This window comes from Delphinus delphis, chromosome 17 (genome assembly GCF_949987515.2).
Source record: "Delphinus delphis chromosome 17, mDelDel1.2, whole genome shotgun sequence".
In the NCBI taxonomy this organism is placed as follows: domain Eukaryota; kingdom Metazoa; phylum Chordata; class Mammalia; order Artiodactyla; family Delphinidae; genus Delphinus; species Delphinus delphis.
The window spans coordinates 65,241,644-65,260,062 of record NC_082699.1 but is presented as its reverse complement, the minus strand read 5'-3'; the positions used below and the strand labels follow the sequence as shown (position 1 = coordinate 65,260,062).

General features: G+C 44.2%; 1 protein-coding gene across 1 annotated transcript in view; it reads right to left on the bottom strand.

The window, feature by feature from the left end:
* FER1L6 (fer-1 like family member 6) overlaps positions 1-18,419 on the bottom strand; it is a 126,477-nt gene that overhangs the window by 104,335 nt on the left and 3,723 nt on the right. The window contains exons 2-9 of the mRNA XM_059995163.1: positions 16,150-16,270; positions 13,395-13,449; positions 13,167-13,298; positions 8,788-8,850; positions 4,530-4,608; positions 3,059-3,215; positions 2,227-2,413; positions 1,018-1,210 (exon numbers count right to left, since the gene is read on the bottom strand). Coding sequence (XP_059851146.1) covers positions 1,018-1,210; positions 2,227-2,413; positions 3,059-3,215; positions 4,530-4,608; positions 8,788-8,850; positions 13,167-13,298; positions 13,395-13,449; positions 16,150-16,270 — 987 coding nt within the window. The remainder of the gene's footprint in view (positions 1-1,017; positions 1,211-2,226; positions 2,414-3,058; positions 3,216-4,529; positions 4,609-8,787; positions 8,851-13,166; positions 13,299-13,394; positions 13,450-16,149; positions 16,271-18,419) is intronic.

Genomic DNA, 18,419 nt, shown 5'->3' with positions numbered 1-18,419 from the left:
TGATCAATGCGAATTTGTAGTGCAGAGGAAGACTGCATTGGCATTTAAAAAAGGGAAGGTAGATTGGGATATTTAGAGAATTAACAGCTATTAATTTAGGTTTTATAAATAAAGAGCTTTATCTTGGGTGAAAACTCCTTTGCCTGACTCTGTGGATTAGCTGGGACTCTCCATTCTTGCCCTGGCTCTCTGAGTGCAGTCAGCAGGACCTCCCATTGTGAGTTGAGGGCACCATATTTTTTTGACCATTTAAACAAGTAAAAACCGAGACTTCCCTGGTGGCACAGGGGTTAAGAATCTGCCTGCCAATGCAGGAGACACGGGTTCGAGCCCTGGTCTGGGAACATCCCACATGCCATGGAGCAAGTAAGCCTGTGCACCACAACTACAGAGCCTGCGCTCTAGAGCCCGTGAACCAAGACTACTGAGCCCACGTGGCACAACTACTGTAAGCCCGCACGCCTAGAGCCCGTGCTCCCCAGCAAGAGAAGCCAGTGCAATGAGAAGCCCTCGCACCGCAACGAAGAGTAGCCTCTGCTCGCCGCAACCAGAGAAAGACCGCGCGCAGCAACGAAGACCCAACGCAGCCAAAAGTAAAAATAAATAATTAATTAATTTTTAAAAATAAATAAATAAACACGTAAAAACCATTCTTAGCTTGTGAGCCATACAAAAATACGTGGTAGTCCAGATGTGGTCCATGGATCACAGTTTGCCAACCTCTTATCTAATCTAAACTCTTCATTTTTCAATTAAGAAACCTAAGGCCCAGAGAGAGGGAGTGACTTCCTCAAGGACACACAGCAATGTTCCTGGAAGACATGGGACAGGGAACAAGCCTCGTGGTTCCCAGAGTCTGGCTCTGTTCACCACCCTGAACCAACCCAAGCCACAGACCACACAGAGGATAGAAGGTGCCTAAGACATTGCCTGCTCCAACCGTCTCTTTCTGACGACGAAGGCTCTAAATCAATCATTTGGAGACCCAATCTCCAAGTCAGACACGTGCAGCCTTACCTTTATCTCCATCCTGTTCATTGGAGATTTTCTTCAGGTCGATGAAATGTGTTGCCAGCACTGTATCACTCACGCTGCCTTCATCCCATACCTGGATTTTCACCCTTCGACACAAGGGAGGGAACATTTCCTTGAAGACCACCTGTTCGTGCCACACAGGATCGGCGCAGTTCTTCTGCACCGTGGTTCGCCCCTAAAAACAAAGCCAGGAAAATGTGAGCCACGGAAGGAAATGAAAGGTGCCCTTGACCGACTAAAGAAAACTTCACACCAGCTGGAAATATAAAGTGAGTTGTCAAAAATAATGAACCTGATTCCACCGACACCCATGAAAATCAGTTACACCCCATGAACATTACTGATGTCCTATTCTGTGCCAGACACTGTGCTGGGCATCTGGGACAAAGGTGAGTTGTCACAGGTCCCGCCCTCAGGAAGTTCTCATCATCCACTGGGTTGGGGTGAACTTGACACCTGTGTATGAAGGAGTGCCACACATCTCCAGGATTGCAGCAGATACAGTTAGAGCCTGTCTTCATGTTTTATAAAAGTTGGACCTGGTGCAAATCCCTTCCCTAGTCTGGACCTCAGTTTCCTCGTCATACAATGGAGGTGGTGTCCTATATGGGGCTTATATATGTCCTATATATGCCAATGGGGTCCAAGATAGAAATAGTCCAAGGTTCACCCTGCCAACGGGAGGGGCCGGGTGGAGACAACATGTGTGTCAGCTGAAGCTTCCAAGTCCAGCCAACCAGGATTAAGCTCTGACAGTGTGCCCAGGCCCTAGCACTTCCAATGGCTCTTGAGCAGGGAACAGCTGGGAACAGGGATGTCCAGGCTTACACAGGACAAGGACTAGCTGGGTAGATTGTAGAGCAGATTGAAAGGGAGGTGGTAATCCTCTGGGGGCTGGGGACTGGGCAACAGCTCAGAGAAGCAGCCAGAGGTGAGGAAGGAGGCCTGCCTGCCTGGGTGCTGCACCGCGATCTTCCCCTCACTTCTCTCCACGAGCTCCAATGGTGAGGGAGTGGGTGGCCCTCCACTACTTTCCTGCCATGCGATGTAAAACCTTTTTGTGACAAGCTTCCTCTCTCTGGGCACTTCCTAATTTTGATCTTAACTTAATGTCATTTGACCAGCAGTGTCCTGGGTAAAGAGCAAGATTCCAGTCCAGGCCTGCCAGGATTGGTGATGACCCTTCCTCACCGTCTGTCCAGCAAAGGAGACCTCCACAAAGGGATCCACGAGGTCCTTACTGTCTCTCACAAAGGCTTTGGTGATGTTCGCCATGATGCTGGAGTTCATTTTGGGCAGCCCTTCAGCTCTGTAGAGTCTCACATAGAATCTGGCCCAGGGTCTCTCTGATGGAAACCCTTGTGGGATCAAAAGGTTCCTTGCGGGGAACAAAAATAAGACATAAAAAAGCTTTCTCACTTGAAAGAGTAGAGAGAAAAGGTAGAGGCAATTTGGAGGCAGAAAGAAGAATTCTGATACAGGAGAAAAATCTGAAAAGATAGGATTCATCGCTAAAATGAGTTTTCTTTCTAGTGTAGATGACAGCACAGAGTGTGAATAGAGTGAACGCAGCACTCCAATAAAAATTAATTAAAAAAAAACAGAGTGAATGCAAACTCGTTCAGGCCAGCTCCTAGGAGAGTGAACGCAAACTCGTTGTTAAAGAATAAACACTTAGAAGAGGCGCATAAAGTCTTCCCATTTTACGAGCTAGTGGCTGAAATTATTCTTCCTTCAAAGAAAAATCAACTCAATTCAGATCAATAGGACAGGCTCAAGAATAGCTTATCTATTATGGGTTATTATAGGAAGGCAGGCTGTTCTTGTCCTAGAAGCTGACCTCCCAAAGGACAGTGATGCCTTTGATAAGACACATCGTGGTGCCTCTGATAGAGCAGAATCCCCACTGGACAGGCCTTGAACTTGGAAGTTCTCATGAACCCGTAAGGAAAGGGAGAAGAAAGAGACATGGGAACTGGGACATATCATTTCTCTTGCATGGTCCTCGATGGGCCTTTCTCACTTTTCTATTTGCTCCTTGGCATCAGAGGTTTTGGGATTGCGCGTTAAGACATCTCCTTTCCCAGTCACGCTGATGTCACACTTCAGGTACCCCTTCGTGCCAGTCCTGATGTTGCCGGGGTCCATTAGCAGGGCCCACTTGTCGGAGAACTGATGACCTGCAAAAAGTCCTGACAGCTCAGATATCCTGCACTGATGCACCCCGACGCTCCATCCAGTTCTCTTCCAACCCGAAGTCTCCCCACCGTCTACTCCCCAGGAGGGGCCAGCTCAGCACAGTTATTTCCAAGTCTTGTGCTGCCTCTCTCTCCTCCTTTCCTTCCTCTCCTCTCTTCCTACCCACTTCTCCATCTTTTTCTCCAAACTGCCACAGGGAGTTGGGAAGCCTTCAACGCAGTGGAAATTGCCTGGACGGGAGTCTAGATTTGACCGGAGAGGAGGACATTAATGCAGTGTAGAAGCCACACATGATTTCACAGGCCATAAACGCTGCTCAGGGATCTTTTTGTTTGACCTACACGGTGAGCCCAAACTTCAAAACTCTTACAAAATCTAGACTTCAGGCTTACCTTTTTAAAAACTGTTAGATCTGGCCACACAGAGTCCACATTTCCACACGACTGTAGGTGGTAAGGAGTTGAGTAGATGCTACTCCTTCCACAGGGGTTGTGAGCCCCGCCCCCCATTTCCCATAGCCTGTGTCACCCCTGACTGCATTAAACCCAGCCCACTGCACTCACCGATGCTCACTGCCTGGCCCCCCTGGGGTCATGTGAGTTGGAATCACTGTTGAAGAGAAGGGGCCTTTCATGAGAAGATCTATGTGTGTTGTTGGTTCTGTTACTTATTAGCTCTTGACCTTGGACAAACTACCTAGCTCCTCTGACAAATCAGGGATAATAATAATAATTACAGCAAACCCACGTATGGCATGTCACAGTCATTATTCTGTGCTTAGATCCTATAAAGTGCTTATGTATACATTCTTATGCATATATTCACTTACGTATATATTCACTTAATCCTCCAACAACCCTATAAGGAGGTGCTATTTTATCCCCATTTTTACAGATAAGGAAATGGCAGCACAGAGAAGTCAAGTTATTAACCCAAGGTTGCACAGCTAGGAAAGAGCAGAGTGGAATTTGAAGCCAGGCAATCTGGCCCCAGAGTCCATATTCTTAACTTCTACACCCTTCCAACTTTCCTTCTTGTGTCTCGCAGCAGTAAATTGGACAGAATTTGTGAAAAAAAATTTTTTAACTTCTCGGACGTATGAACATATAAGATATTTGCATCATTAGACTGTGAACTTAGAGTAAAAGAGCCACATGTCTTGCTCCACTTTGTAAAACTGGTGCTCAGTGTTATTGAATAAATGGATACATGGAAGAATGCATAAACTAACTGACCTTCAGGTGTCACAGTAAGAGAAAGTAACAGAGAGAGACTGGGAGGCAATGCTTTCTCACCAGGTTGGTTGTACACGGTCCCCAGGTCCACTTTGAAGGAGCCAATCAGTACGCCTCCTATCAGCTTGTGGTGAAAGACCTGGGGAGAGATGGAGCGGTGAGTCCGACAACACTAGATTTCTCTTTGAGGATAAATCTGTGAAATGGGTTCATGACAAACCCATTCAAAGAGGATTCTAGGCCTTGAACCTTGTCTGGCCTTCATACTTATCTGGAGCACAGTGACATTTGGTTATCAAACCTCAGGGCTGGCTGTACAGGGCATCCAAAGTATTGCAGCTGTACCTCATCTCCTAGCAGGATTTTAGCTAATTTTCTACTGAAGGACACCTATCAAACCTCACTGCCTAAAACGTGTTTTTTTTGCTTCTTTGTCTGCTTGTTTGTAGCCAAAATGAACTCTAGGGCAGCCCACTCTTCAAACCCATTTCTGCCTCTTGAAATGCTATCCATCTTTAAATGCCTAGAGCAAATGCTGCCTCCTCCAAGCAGCCCTCCCTGATCCTCCGCAGATGAAAGTATTCCCTTTTTTTCCTAAAATCCCACAACACTTTGCTCACCACTTTCTCAGAGAACTCATCCTTATTGCCTTGAGAAGTTTGGGACATGTACAATAGTCAGAACAAGGCTGTCATCCTCAATATTTTGTCTGATTAGAAGTCAGCACAGTGCCTGGCTGGTTACAGCAGCACATTTTTATGTTAATGCTATTAAGATTAGGAAGTTCTAAAGGAAGCTGGCAGAGCTGGGCCTGAGTCCAGAAGTCACACTGCATGAAAAATTGCTGAAGAATCAGGAGTACTTTAACTTTAGTACTTTAACATCGGCGGGCGGACTCTCAACCACTGCGCCACCAGGGAAGCCCCCAGTAGTTTAACTTTTAACCCAGAAAAGAGAAAACTGAGAGTGTGGAAGAAGAGCAATGGTAACTCAAGTGTCTTCAACACTTGAAAATACTGCCATCTAGAAGAGGGAGGAGGATCCCAGTGTGGTTCCCAAGCTACAGGAAGAGAGATTTCAGCTCACTATAAAGGCAATTTTTATAACAGAACTTCCCAGCAATGGAATGGGCTACTCTAGGAGTAGTGACCTCCCCATCTCTGGATATAATCAAGTAGTGCCCAAGAACCCCATGTCATGTGTCATGGAGGTGGTGAAGAGGGATTCCTACGCCAGCTGGAAGTTGGACTAGATGGTCTCTGAGGCTTCCTTCTAACTGTAAAATTCTATGAGTTCCTTGATTCAAGTACAGTTTCCTACCTTCTTCTACCCACCACATGGCCTTGTTCGTAATAAACACTCAATAAACATTCAGTGAGTTAATGAGTGATTGACTACTTGAATGATGGATGAGTGAGAGACTTTTGTAGCTTCTGAACAGATCCTTTTGAAAGAGGCAGTAAGAAACAATACATTCAACTGATTTCAAAAAATGAAGAAAATGAGAGCCCTTCCCAGCTCCCTTCCCACTCTTCCTCCCTTGTCCAAAGTTTGCAAGGGTGTTAGAGAACAAAGGGGAAGTAAGGACAGTTTGGCTTCAGTTGAGGAGCTATTTAAATCCACAGGCACAAAACTCACCTCAAACCCCTCATGCTTAGAGCTGCTACTGCAGCTTCTCAAAGCCCTGAGCAGGAACACGAGCCTAGGGCTTCCCTGGTGGCGCAGTGGTTGGGGGTCTGCCTGCCGATACAGGGGACACGGGTTCATGCCCCGGTCCGGGAAGATCCCACGTGCCGCGGAGCGGCTGGGCCCGTGAGCCATGGCCGCTGAGCCTGCGCATCCGGAGCCTGTGCTCCGCAACGGGAGAGGCCACAACAGTGAGAGGCCCACGTACCGCAAAAAAAAAAAAAAAAAAAAAAAGAACATGAGCCTAACTTAAGCTGTCTTCTCAGATCAAAGGCATCTTGGTCCCTATGGGCATAATGAGCCGGAGCCCCAGATGGATCTCTAAATAACAGGAGGCCTCCTCACATCATCCACCCAGTGTGAGCACCAGGCAATGCTGGTGTGGTCAAGCATTAGGTTACAAGAACAAGGGCATCTCACACACAGAGAGAAGGGCACCCTGCATGCCTGGGGCCACTGTCAAGGGAAGACGGTCTTTGGCACCACCAGGGTCTGCTACAGCCTGGCTGTCCCAACAGCATTTGCTTACAGCACTGGCCCCCTTCTCCCACATGGAATTTTTTCTGGACATGCTAACTTTTGGATCATGGACTAACAGAAAACTTATATTAAACACTCCCTTTTCAAGGGTAGTTTTCCCTTTAAAATCTTCAGTCTCTATCCCCAAGTGTCTTTTAGGGAGACCAAAGTATTCTTTTCTTTCAAGTGAGAAGAACAGAGATAGGCAATACCAGCTTTGATCCTCTGCTAAAAATCCACTTGCCCCGCAGAGAGTCATGACCCTTGTCTATGATGCCATATAAAACCTAGCTATTGGACTTCCCTGGTGGCGCAGTGGTTAAGAATCCTCCTGCCAATGCAGGGGACGTGGATTCCATCCCTGGTCCAGGAAGATCCCACATGCCACGGAGCAACTAATCCCATACTCCACAGCTACTGAGCCTGCGCTCCAGAGCCTGCGAGCCACAACTACTGAGCCCACGTGCCACAACTACTGAAGCACACGCACCTAGAGCCTGTGCTCCGCAGCAAGAGAAGCCACCGCAATGAGAAGCCTGTGCACCGCAACTAAGAGTAGCCCCCGCTCGCTGCAACTAGAGAAAGCCCACATGCAGCAACAAAGACCCAACGCAGCCAAAAATTAATTAATTTTTTAAAAAACCTAGCTATTAACTATTCATCTGCACTCTAGACAGTCCCCTAGGAGCCTGTTATAAAGCCAATCCCACAAACAGGTGGTTGCCTGAGTGATGCAATGAGACATCCTGGGCAATGTCCCAGGTCCTGAAATATCTTCTCACCACCTGTCATCACGCCTGAAATTCACGTGTGAAGAGTGTTTGGCTCCTAGTGACTTTTTATTCCTCAAGAGTCACATTCTTCAAGTACCCCCCGGGAAAGAGAATATCATGATTCCACTATTACCTAAGCCTCAATGTACGACTTATATATAATATGCATACATATAATGTAATGTAATATAATATAGTATAATTTATATAATAGAGATTGAGTGGGTGATAATGACAGGCAAGGAAGTCTTCAAGACAAGTTTTGCCATCTTCATAACTCTGATCAGGGTTGGTGTCACTGTTCAAAACGTTTCCTCATTCTCCACACGTCTTACGTTGTCACATAAAGTAGGAATTCTGTTCTTTCAGAATTTATTGGGAAGAGAGCACCTACCCTTCAAGCCCCCTGCCCATCCCCACCACTCTAAGGCATACACACCCCCACTGTGCTCTTCATGGGAGAAGCAGAGATTTCTCAGGCTGGGGAGATGGATGCAATGAGCCATCCGCAGCTCTCTGTTCCTTTACTGAGTGGTGTGATGTGAAGTTGGCAGTGATCCCGGTTGGCCTGCCCTACCCTCATTTGGACTAATACAGCTTCAACACGGGCACTTTCCTTCTCATTCCTGCTCTCTACATGGTGGGCCAACCTAGCAAGGCACCTGTGTGGATCAGGAAGCTCTCTCCATCTCTACTCCTCAGACTTGATCTGTGGAGACAGGAAATCGCCCGGCAGGGCTGAGGAAGGCTCTTCGTAGCCGACCCAACTCCCCGTGGGCAGGTCCTGATGTTTACACTCCGAGGCAACTATTAAGACTTCAAATGGCAACCACTTGCTCCAAATCACATTTTCCGACTCAGCATTATTGATATATTGGGTTGCTTCCTGCTTCTTGTTCCTATTTCTCTATTTATTAGCAAATAGGAGGGGAATGGGGGGTGTGACTAATTATTATTGGTGTGGCTATCACCCCAAGAGAGAAATACTAACATTTGCTTGATAAAAAGAAAGAAATCAACTCAAAATGACAATCTATTAAGATGTCATTTACACTTCACGTATATATTTCACATTCCCACATTAGTCAGCTACACAATGGCTTGATGGTAGCTTACAACTTGCTTCCAGTAAGTATAGAACCTTTCTTGAGTCTGTTTTCCTTCACAGATGCCTCTGCACTGATTATTTCAAGTTCTATTCTGTTAGTTTCAAACTCAACAACCCACATTCACACTCCTGAATCTATTCATCCCTAAACAGACTGAGCTGTCCTAGAGAGTTCCCAAAGCCTAGAATCTCTTCCACCTCCCCTCACCCCCACCAGCAATGATATACTTACTGAGATTTTGATGATCTTGTCAAAAAGATGCAATTGGGGCCCAACGAAGTCGAAGACAAAGTACTGGAAAACACAAAGTTCATTCTGACCATAAATTCCTGGCTTGCGTGTAAGAATTCTGTTCTTGGAATAGATTTAGATCTGCATTTTTCTAACAAATGGCTGCAAGGTTCTCAATGACATAACTGTATCATCAATTGATTGGCCCTCCCCTACTGAAAGTCATTTAATTTGTTTTCAATTGTTTTCAAATAGAAAAAGAAAGACTATCACCAATTACATCTTTACATAACATATTTGTAAGTTTTCCTCTAAAATGGACATGAGAATTGGAATTGTTGGGTCATGGCTTGTATGCCTGTAAATTTTTAGTAGCTAGCATAAAATTTTTTTCCAAAGGAGCTAAGCCATTTTACATTCCCACTGGCAGCATAGGAAAATAGCCATTCCCTTGCCAACCCTTGAATTTTCAATTCTTTTACATTTATCTATCTACCTATCTACCTATCTATCTATTTAGTTGTTGCCTATATATAATGATGAGTGAAAGTCTATCACAGTGTGGTTTTAATTTGGAGTGAACTTGATTAAAGTTTGATTTTCTCAGGATTTTTCAGCTTCAAACATCCCTGTGAAATTCCCAAGACTGACCAGGGAAAGAATGAAAAGAAATTATGGGTAAGGGATATTTCTAATTTGAGGAAAGCAATTGAATTCTAGAGTTGAAGAAAATATATAGACTGCTCTCCGTATTCTACAGTTAAAAAGACTGAAGATGAGAGAATTTAAAAGACATGCCTGGAGTCATATAGCCAGTTATCGCTGGGCTGGGGACCAAAGCTGAGTTCTCCTGAAGTTACTATAAAAGGAATTCAGGTGCTAGACGTTTCACCATTGGAACTTTATTGAGTGCCTCCCAAATGTGAGGTAGGAGGCTCCTCATGTAGAAAACTGGCGTAGTGCTTTGCTGTGGGTTGTGTGTTTTGAGGACTGATGGGGTTGGGGGAGGCCGGTAGGAAGTTGTTTCATGGATTGTTTTGTGTTTGAGCTGCAAGATGGAGGAATGACACAAGGACATCAGAGAAAAAAATGACAGCAGTAGGAAAGGGAGAAGTGACCACTAACAGCCTGCTGTTAAAGGCAACACAGAAAAACCAAAACGTGAAAGCTGTCATCATATACCATAATAAGAGACGTTCAAAATGGCCGTCCTTCAATATCAATGAAAAGTTACGTTATGTTCAGTGTCTCCTGTTTAAGAAAACAGGAAACTATGTATAACATTTCAGGAAGTTTTTCATATACATGTTCAAACTTTTTAAGAGCTTCGGTGTTCAGAATTTCTTTTATGTCCAAAACACTTGCATGAAGTTCTTCATTCTCTAGTGTATGAGATGCTGGGGGTTCCTTTGGATCAATAAATTAGTTCTAATGTTTACTGCCTTCCACTGAGTTTCACATACAGTATTTCAGATTTAGCTGCCTCATATATGTTCCCTGGACCTCTGAACCCACACACATTTTTCTAGCTGGGAAATATTCCCCAGCCTCTACTAACTGGTTCCTTCAACATCTGATGACCTTTGGGCTTGAAAAATTAGAGTCCAAATCTGTAACAAAGATTTTTAATTCCACTTCTTTGTTTTTTACTTGATTTCCCAATGATTACACTTAGCCTAATTGAATGTCATTTAGATCCAGGACTTGTATGCACAAAGCAAACATTAATAAAATCGTCAACAGATCTGTAGAGCTTTGCAGTTTTAAAGCATTTTCATGCACGTTATTTCATATCGCATTCAGGCCAAAGATGTTATGGAGCTGAGGCGTAGAACAGAAAGGAGAAAACTGTCACTTAAACACATCGTAAAAGTCTCAGAGGCAAGAATGATAAAGAGGAAAGGAGTTAACAGCTCAAATGTGATTTGGGAGTTTTCTATATATATTACTATGCATACTCTCTCTGCCTGCCTTTTCAATTACCACTCTCATTAAAAAATTAATTAATAAGAGTTTACTGCATTTTTTGACAATTCATGGTGTTGAAGTGCCTAGGGGGGAACAAGTACTCTTGCACACTGTTAGTTGGAGTACAAATTGTTACCTTTTTGGAGGGCAATGTGGTCATATCAAATTTTAAATGCATATACTCTTCACCCTAGTTATGCCATTTAAATATTATAAGTAGTATCCAAAGGCTGAAAAAAATTTTAATATCCATCAATGAGAGATTGGTTTAGTAAATTATAATATATCAATGCAATGGAAAACTCTACAGCAAAGAAGGGAAAATGAGATTGAACTATATGTCTTTTATATATATATATATATATATATATATAAAAATTTATTTATTTACTTTTTTTTTTTTTGGCTGTGTTGGGTCTTTGTTGCTGCACGGGGGCTTTCTCTAGTTGTAGCGAGTGGGGGCTACTCTTCGTTGCGGTGCATGGGCTTTTCATTGTGGTGGCTTCTCTTATTGTAGAACACAGGCTCTAGGCATGTGGGCTTCAGCAGTTGTGGCTCGTGGTCTCTAAAGCACAGGCTTAGTAGTTGTGGCACACGGGCTTAGTTGCTCCGCGGCATGTGGGATCTTCCCGGACCAGGGCTCGAACCCGTGTCCCCTGCAATGGCAGGAGGATTCTCAACCACTGCACCACCAGGGAAGCCCTGAACTATATGTCTAGATACAGACTAATCTCCAAGATACATTGTTTTGTGAAAAGACCTAGGTCCAGGACAGTGTGTATAGAATGCTACCATTTGGCTACAGTATCTGTTTGTATGCTTATGCAGGCCTGGAATATCTCTGCAAAGGATACACAAATGCCTGGGGAGAATGGCTGTCTCCAGGGAGGGGCACTAAGGGATTAGATAGAGATCAAAGATCAGGGGGAAACACATATATCATATATATTTTCACATATATCATTTTAAACTCTGTATCTCTGACCATTTTTAAAAACTGTTTAATCTTTTTATTTAAAAACAAGAATTTAGTGTGTATAAATTTAGAAGCTTTGTGTCTCTCCTTGATGCTTTCCTTTACAATTTTTGCACTGCTTAGAAAAATACCACTGTTGTACTTTCTAACACAGCAGGCCTATTTCAAAATTAATAATTAAATTTTCAATGTTTCTGCTATGCAAAAGAATGTATATCTTCTCCCTAACCAGCACATTTATTGGATATAAACTCGGAGCTTATGACAGATGAAGAGGAGTTTATAAGAAATTGGTACAAGCACTATGGAAAACAGTATGTAGGTTCCTTAAAAAATTAAAAACAGAACTACCATAGGATCCAGCAATTCTACTTCTGAGTATTTATCTGAATAAACCAAATACACTAATTTGAAAACGTATATGCATCCCTATGTTCATTGCAGCATTATTTACAATAGCCAAGATATGGAAGCAACCTAAGTGTCCATCAACAGATGAATGGATAAAGAAGATGGGGTATATATACACAATAGAATATTCCTCAATCATAGAAAATACTGAAATCTTGCCATCTGCGACAGCATGGGTGGACCTGGCGGGTAGTATGCTAAGTGAAATAAGTCAGAGAAAGAGAAATACCATATGATTTCACTTATATGTGGAATCTAAAAAACAAAACAAAGGAACAACTACAAAACAGAAATAGACTCACAAATACAAAGAACAAATTGGTGTTTGCCAGAGGGGAGGGGTGTTGGGGGGATGTGTGAAATAGGTGAAGGGGACTAAGAGGTATAAACTACCAGTTATAAAGCAAATAAGTCACAGGGATGTAAAGTACAGCGCAGAAAATATAGTCAATAATATTGTAACAGGGCTTCCCTAGTGGCGCAGTGGTTGAGAGTCCGCCTGCTCATGCAGGGGACACGAGTTCGTGCGCCGATCCGGGAGGATCCCACGTGCCGCGGAGCGGCTGTGCCCGTCAGCCATTGCCACCAGAGCCTGCGTGTCCGGAGCCTGTGCTCCGCAACGGGAGGGGCCACAAGAGTGAGAGGCCCGCGTACCGCAAAAAAAAAAAAAAATAATAATAATATTGTAATAACTTTGTATGGTGACAGATGGTAATCAGACTTACTGCGGTGATCATTTCATAATGTATTAAAAATTGCATTACTATGTTGTACACCTAAAACTAATATGATATTGTAAGTCAGTTATACTCCAGTAAATATTTTTTTTAAAGAAATAAGAAAATGGGTCCATTGAAAACACAGCAATGAATTTAATATCAGGAGGAATTCCTTGCCTCTCCTTTCCATTGTCTGTAAAATTTTGTAAGGAGGCTCCGCGATGGCTTTTCTATTTGAAGAATGCTGCAGAGTGGTGGTGAAGAGTGTGTTGGTGGAGAGGAAGCTGGTGACCTCCGTGACTTACTTCATTGTAAAATGGGTTGTTGGTTCCTTCCTTCACTGTGCTTTGCTTCTTCTCATCCCCAATTTCAATGATCACAACTGGGTCGATGTTCTCACCCACCAGCTGGCGGGCCTCAGTGATGTTTATGGCAATCTACAACACAAAGCAGCGTGTACACACTCTGGGTCTGGCTGTTCATTCACACAAGAAGAGCTGGGGGAGGCTTGGTAGGAAGAGCTCATCACTTACTTGGTAATTTTGGGATCTGACCTCCCCATCGTGGATCTTAGTCAACAGTTTTGATCTATTGAAAGAAAGTTTAACATATTTGTTTCATTAAGTAAGAACCTACCTTAGATCCATAAGCCATGAAAATATTTTCCCAGGTATTTCCACATGCTTTTATTTATATCACATATTCTCTCTCCACCTCTGGAGGAGATAAGTATAGATGGACCATGACTTAACCTCTCTATGACTCAGTTTTCCCATCCTAAAAAATGGCACTAATAATAGCCCTTACCACAAGGAGTGATTGCTACAATTAAAAGATGTAAGGCATATAAAGGTTTAACCCAGTTCCTGGCAAGACTAAATGTCAATTCTTATTGTGAGTATGATTATCAGTATCATTTATTTTTTATTTTACAGAATGAGAAACTGAGATGCCTCAGCAAATCACTGGCAGAGCTGGGTCTAAATAAGGATCTCCCTAATCTGCTGTCTGATCCTATCCAGAGGACCAATTTGCCATTTCTGGTAAATACAGCAATTCTGAGTTTCGTGATTGCTTTCGAAAAAAAAAAAAAAATTGGTAAAAAAGAAAATTGCAAAGAATGACCAAGATGTCATCTCAGCGAGATTTCACATTCCAGGGGATTTCATTTATCAGGACTGTCATGAGTAATTGAAAACAGATGTGCAACACCTGGGCATCTAGAAATTGGATAATAACATAAAGAGGTGAAGAATCCCTGTTGCCACAGAAGCAGCAATGGGTGGTATATAAACTGAGCTCGAGTTCCTATTGAATTTTATTCTCTTGCCTTCTAGCAACACTGCTGCATTTGACTTCCTTCCATTTCTGCTGATTGTAATTGAGTCCAGTAGAGAACAGAGTAAACTAGTAAAAGTCTGAAGGCTTTGGAGTCAGGCCGATGTGAATTAGAATACTGTTTTCCCCAATTTTGTGATATTAGCCTTAATTTCTTCATCTAAAAACAGAAATAATAATTTCTACTGCATAGGGTTGCTTTTAGGATTAAAAGAAATATTGCACGTAGGAAAGGGTAGATATCAAAGGGTATCTGTTCATCAATAAAACGGCAAACCTGTACTGACCACTTACCGTGTGAAAGCTCTGTGCTAGTCTCAGAGGAAAAACAAACATGAACAAGCCATCATCTTGGTCCTTGCAGAGCTAGCAAGCTATCCAAGGGAGAGAGGACCGAAGCAGATAAAGGGAGAACTATTAAGTGTAAGACATGTCGTAGAAAAAAATGTGATATAACTTCAGAGAAGAGAGAAATTTGTGAGAGCCTAAGTAAGCAACAAAGACATCACTACAGAGGTCAGATTTGAATTGAACATTGGTAGGTGGGTAGAATTTTAACTGATGGAGGATGCACTGGCCAGGAGAAAGCAAAAGGCTCGTACTTCTTTCTTCTCTTTCTCCTGCCTTCCTCCACTAATTCTATGCTATTATCTTAGTGAAATAAATGGCAAAGGATCCATTAAAGGATATTAAAAAATAACTGAAGTCCTGATTCTGGGGTTTGCGGGGGTGGCAGCTGTCATGGTGCCGTGTAGGGGGAAGGAGACATTGCAGTGAGTATGAACGTACAAACTTCACATCTTCTTTTAAGGGTCAAGCTCTGAGCTATCACCTTTCCTGATTTCCATCTGTCTCCCGCCCCCTGCCCCCCTCCCCATACACACATACACTGTGTACCATCCTGTCACAGCCCAGTAACACCAACTCAGGATGTGCCACACAAGGAAGCACTAATTTGCCCTACTGATAATAACAACTCTGAGCGGAAAAGGAAGGGATGGCATGAGGAATTATCATTAGCAAGAAATTGACATAAACAAATATGGTAGACTAAAAGCATTGATAGCCCCAATTATTGGCTTCCTTGTATCCAGGATTTTTACCCTGTAACTTGTAGCCTCCTCTTGCTGTGACATGGGCTAGACTTGTGACTTGCATTGGTCAACAGAATGCAGCAGAAATGACTTTTGCCAATTCCAAGCCTGGGCTCAAGAGATCTTGTGTACTTCCACTTTCTCTCCTGGAACCCTGCCATCACCACCATTGGAATAAGCTTGGAATAGCCTGCTGGAGGATCCAATACCGTATGGAGGAGAGGCCAGTGGTCCCAGGTAAAGCAATACTGGACCAGCCCACCACCAACCAACAGTCAAACTAAAATCAGCAGAACTGCCAAATGACAACAGACACATCAGTCATATACCTGTGACTACCTGGAACCAGTAAAACTATCCAAACTAATGCATGATAAATGCTCATATTAAGCCACTGAGCTTAGGGGTTATTGGTTACACACCTATAGCTAACTGATACAACAAATTGCATGCAGAAGGCCAGTTTGTTCTGACTTTTTGTTGGGTAGTATAAGAACCACTTTCTCATTTGGGACAAACACAAAGCCAAGACATCTAGCATCTTGATGAATTAAAGAGCAGGTGAGGGACAGCACCTGATTCTGTCTCCTGTTGCTGCTGTCATTCCTGAACAATGAGGGACATGAGTACCTTAACTCAGGAAATTTAAGGCTAGACGTTGGTAGAGCCGGGACCCTGGCCAGCACTGCCACAGAGAAAGTAGAGGAGACAAAACACTCAGTCTTCCTGCCTCAGACCTTCAGCTCCTGTAGACAGTGCCTAGGTGTTATTCTCTGTTCTCCCAGAGCCTGCAGGAGCACCTGGCAGAGGGGAGGTGCTAGCAAATGCGTGCTGATTGCCTGTATCAATACTGTACCTTCTCTTTGGAGGAGCTGAGGGGACAGGAGAGGTGGAAGCATTGTCAGAAATCAGATCTCCTCCCAGGCCTTCCTGGTGAGAAAGCCCCTCCTGTGGTGCTTCTGCTTCACCTTGACCATCTAGAAAAGCAAACAAAAGGGACAGATCTATTAAATATGACACACCGTGGCAATATGAGCCTCAACCCTGTGTCCAGGCTACGCCAGTCACCGTAAGGTGTACAAGGACTGGTCAAAGACAGTCCTTGACCGCATGGACCTTAACATCTCATTGGCAGAAAAGCCAGACACATACTATGTATCTTCTGTTTCCAAAAAAGAGAGGGAGTAGATTTGTATGCCTGGTATTGTGGAATTATGGATTATGAATTTAAAGATATGCTTTCGGGGTTTCCCTGGTGGCACAGTGGTTGAGAGTCCGCCAGCTGATGTAGGGGACATGGGTTCGTGCCCCGGTCTGGGAAGATCCCACATGCCGTGGAGCGGCTGGGCCCTTGAGCCATGGCCGCGGAGCCTGTGCTCCGCAACGGGAGAGGCCACAACAGCGAGAGGCCTGCGCACCGCGATGAAGAGTGGCCCCCGCTCGCCACAACTAGAGAAAGCCCTCGCACAGAAACGAAGACCCAACTTAGCCAAAAATAAAATAAATAAATAAATTTTAAAAAATAAAAGAATGAGGAGCAACTGTTAGAGAATCAGGTTTACAGTGAACATTCTTAGGTACGTTATACATGCCAGAAACCGGGCTAGGTTAGACGTTCAGGATGGAGGAATTAACAAAACGTGGACCCCTCCCTCTAGGGGTTTACGTGCTGGAGGGTGAGACAGGCCTGCAGGCAGGAAGGCAGTCAGCTAAAGTGTCATCCATAGCTAACTCATTCACTGATCGATTCACTCATTCTGTTCTCTCCAATCTACTCACCAAGGAGCTCCACTGCAACCTTCTTTAAAAAAATAAAAAATCATGTTTCTCTTTTGAAAACCCCTCCATGGCTTTCCATCGCACTTAGAACAAATCCGAACTGCACACGCAACTCTAATTCCCTGTCCTACCTGACTGCCATCTCCTCCTCCTGGTCTACCTGCCCCCCGGCCCCACCCTCAGTGCTTTCTGGTCACACAGGCTGACTTCCATCCCTTCTAACAAGCTCTGTCCTGCTTGGAGTCTTTCTTCACAGGCAGCCCTCCGCCTGAGCTGCTCTCCCTGCCCACCCCTCGGGGGCTCACCCTCGATGCTGTAAGTTAAATATGACCCCCCTGCTCAGGGAGCCCCTCTCAGACTACACTAAAAGAGATCCCCCAATAGTCTCCATGTAAGCACATTGTCTATTTTCTTTACAGCACTTTTCTCCACTTGTAATGCAGTTACCGCATCAGTGTCCCCATGGATAACAGATGGCCCGTCCACAGCAGGATGACTTGAGGACTTTTTACAAAGGTGTGGGTCTAGGAAAACCACAAAGGGTCGTACAGCTATCTGTGGCTATGGCAGCCAAGCTGATACCACGTGGAGGCCCCCAAAATGAGGAGAGAGAACAGTTACCAGAACGTGGAAGGAGAGGAAGTCAGGTCTAGTCGGCTTTCCTAGGTGGAGGGGCACCCATCCTCCAGCTGAGGGACACATCCAACCACTGGGTCCTGACCTCACACTCCTTCCTCCCCCAGACCTCCTGCTGGGGTACCCCCTTGGGGAAGGGACCTGGGTTGGGCATCCATAGAGGTCAGCCTCCTGGGACAGAGAAGAGGTGGACAAGCGTGGAAGATAGATCTGGAGGGGCAAACGGAAGAATCCTCCACAGGGCTGTCTTCCCTCTAAACTATCCAACATCACCACTACATACCCAGAACCGAGCACAGGACCCTACGCTCAGCAGACATTCTATTAATATTTGCTAAATAAATGAACGAAGGATGATCATGGGAGGTACCCAACAACTACTCTTTGGGCAGCTAATTAATGGATGCGTCAGGATCATTGGAATTTTAGGAAATTAAGGCATAGCCATTATGTCTCAAAATACAAAGATGTAAGAGCCACAGTCTTTGAGAATCTCTAAACATTTCACCCAGAAAAGTCCTAACTTCCCCAGTCAGGCCAAGAAGGAAAGACCAATTTGCACTAAGTTCTGTAGACTTTGTTTTCGCTGTCTACCACAGGGTCAGCCCCTGGCCAGTAGGATAGATGCTATTTACTTTTAGGAGGGCACTGACTCCTCTCCGCCCTGTTTGCTCTGTGGGCTGAAGACTCTAATTCAACATTGTGAAAATG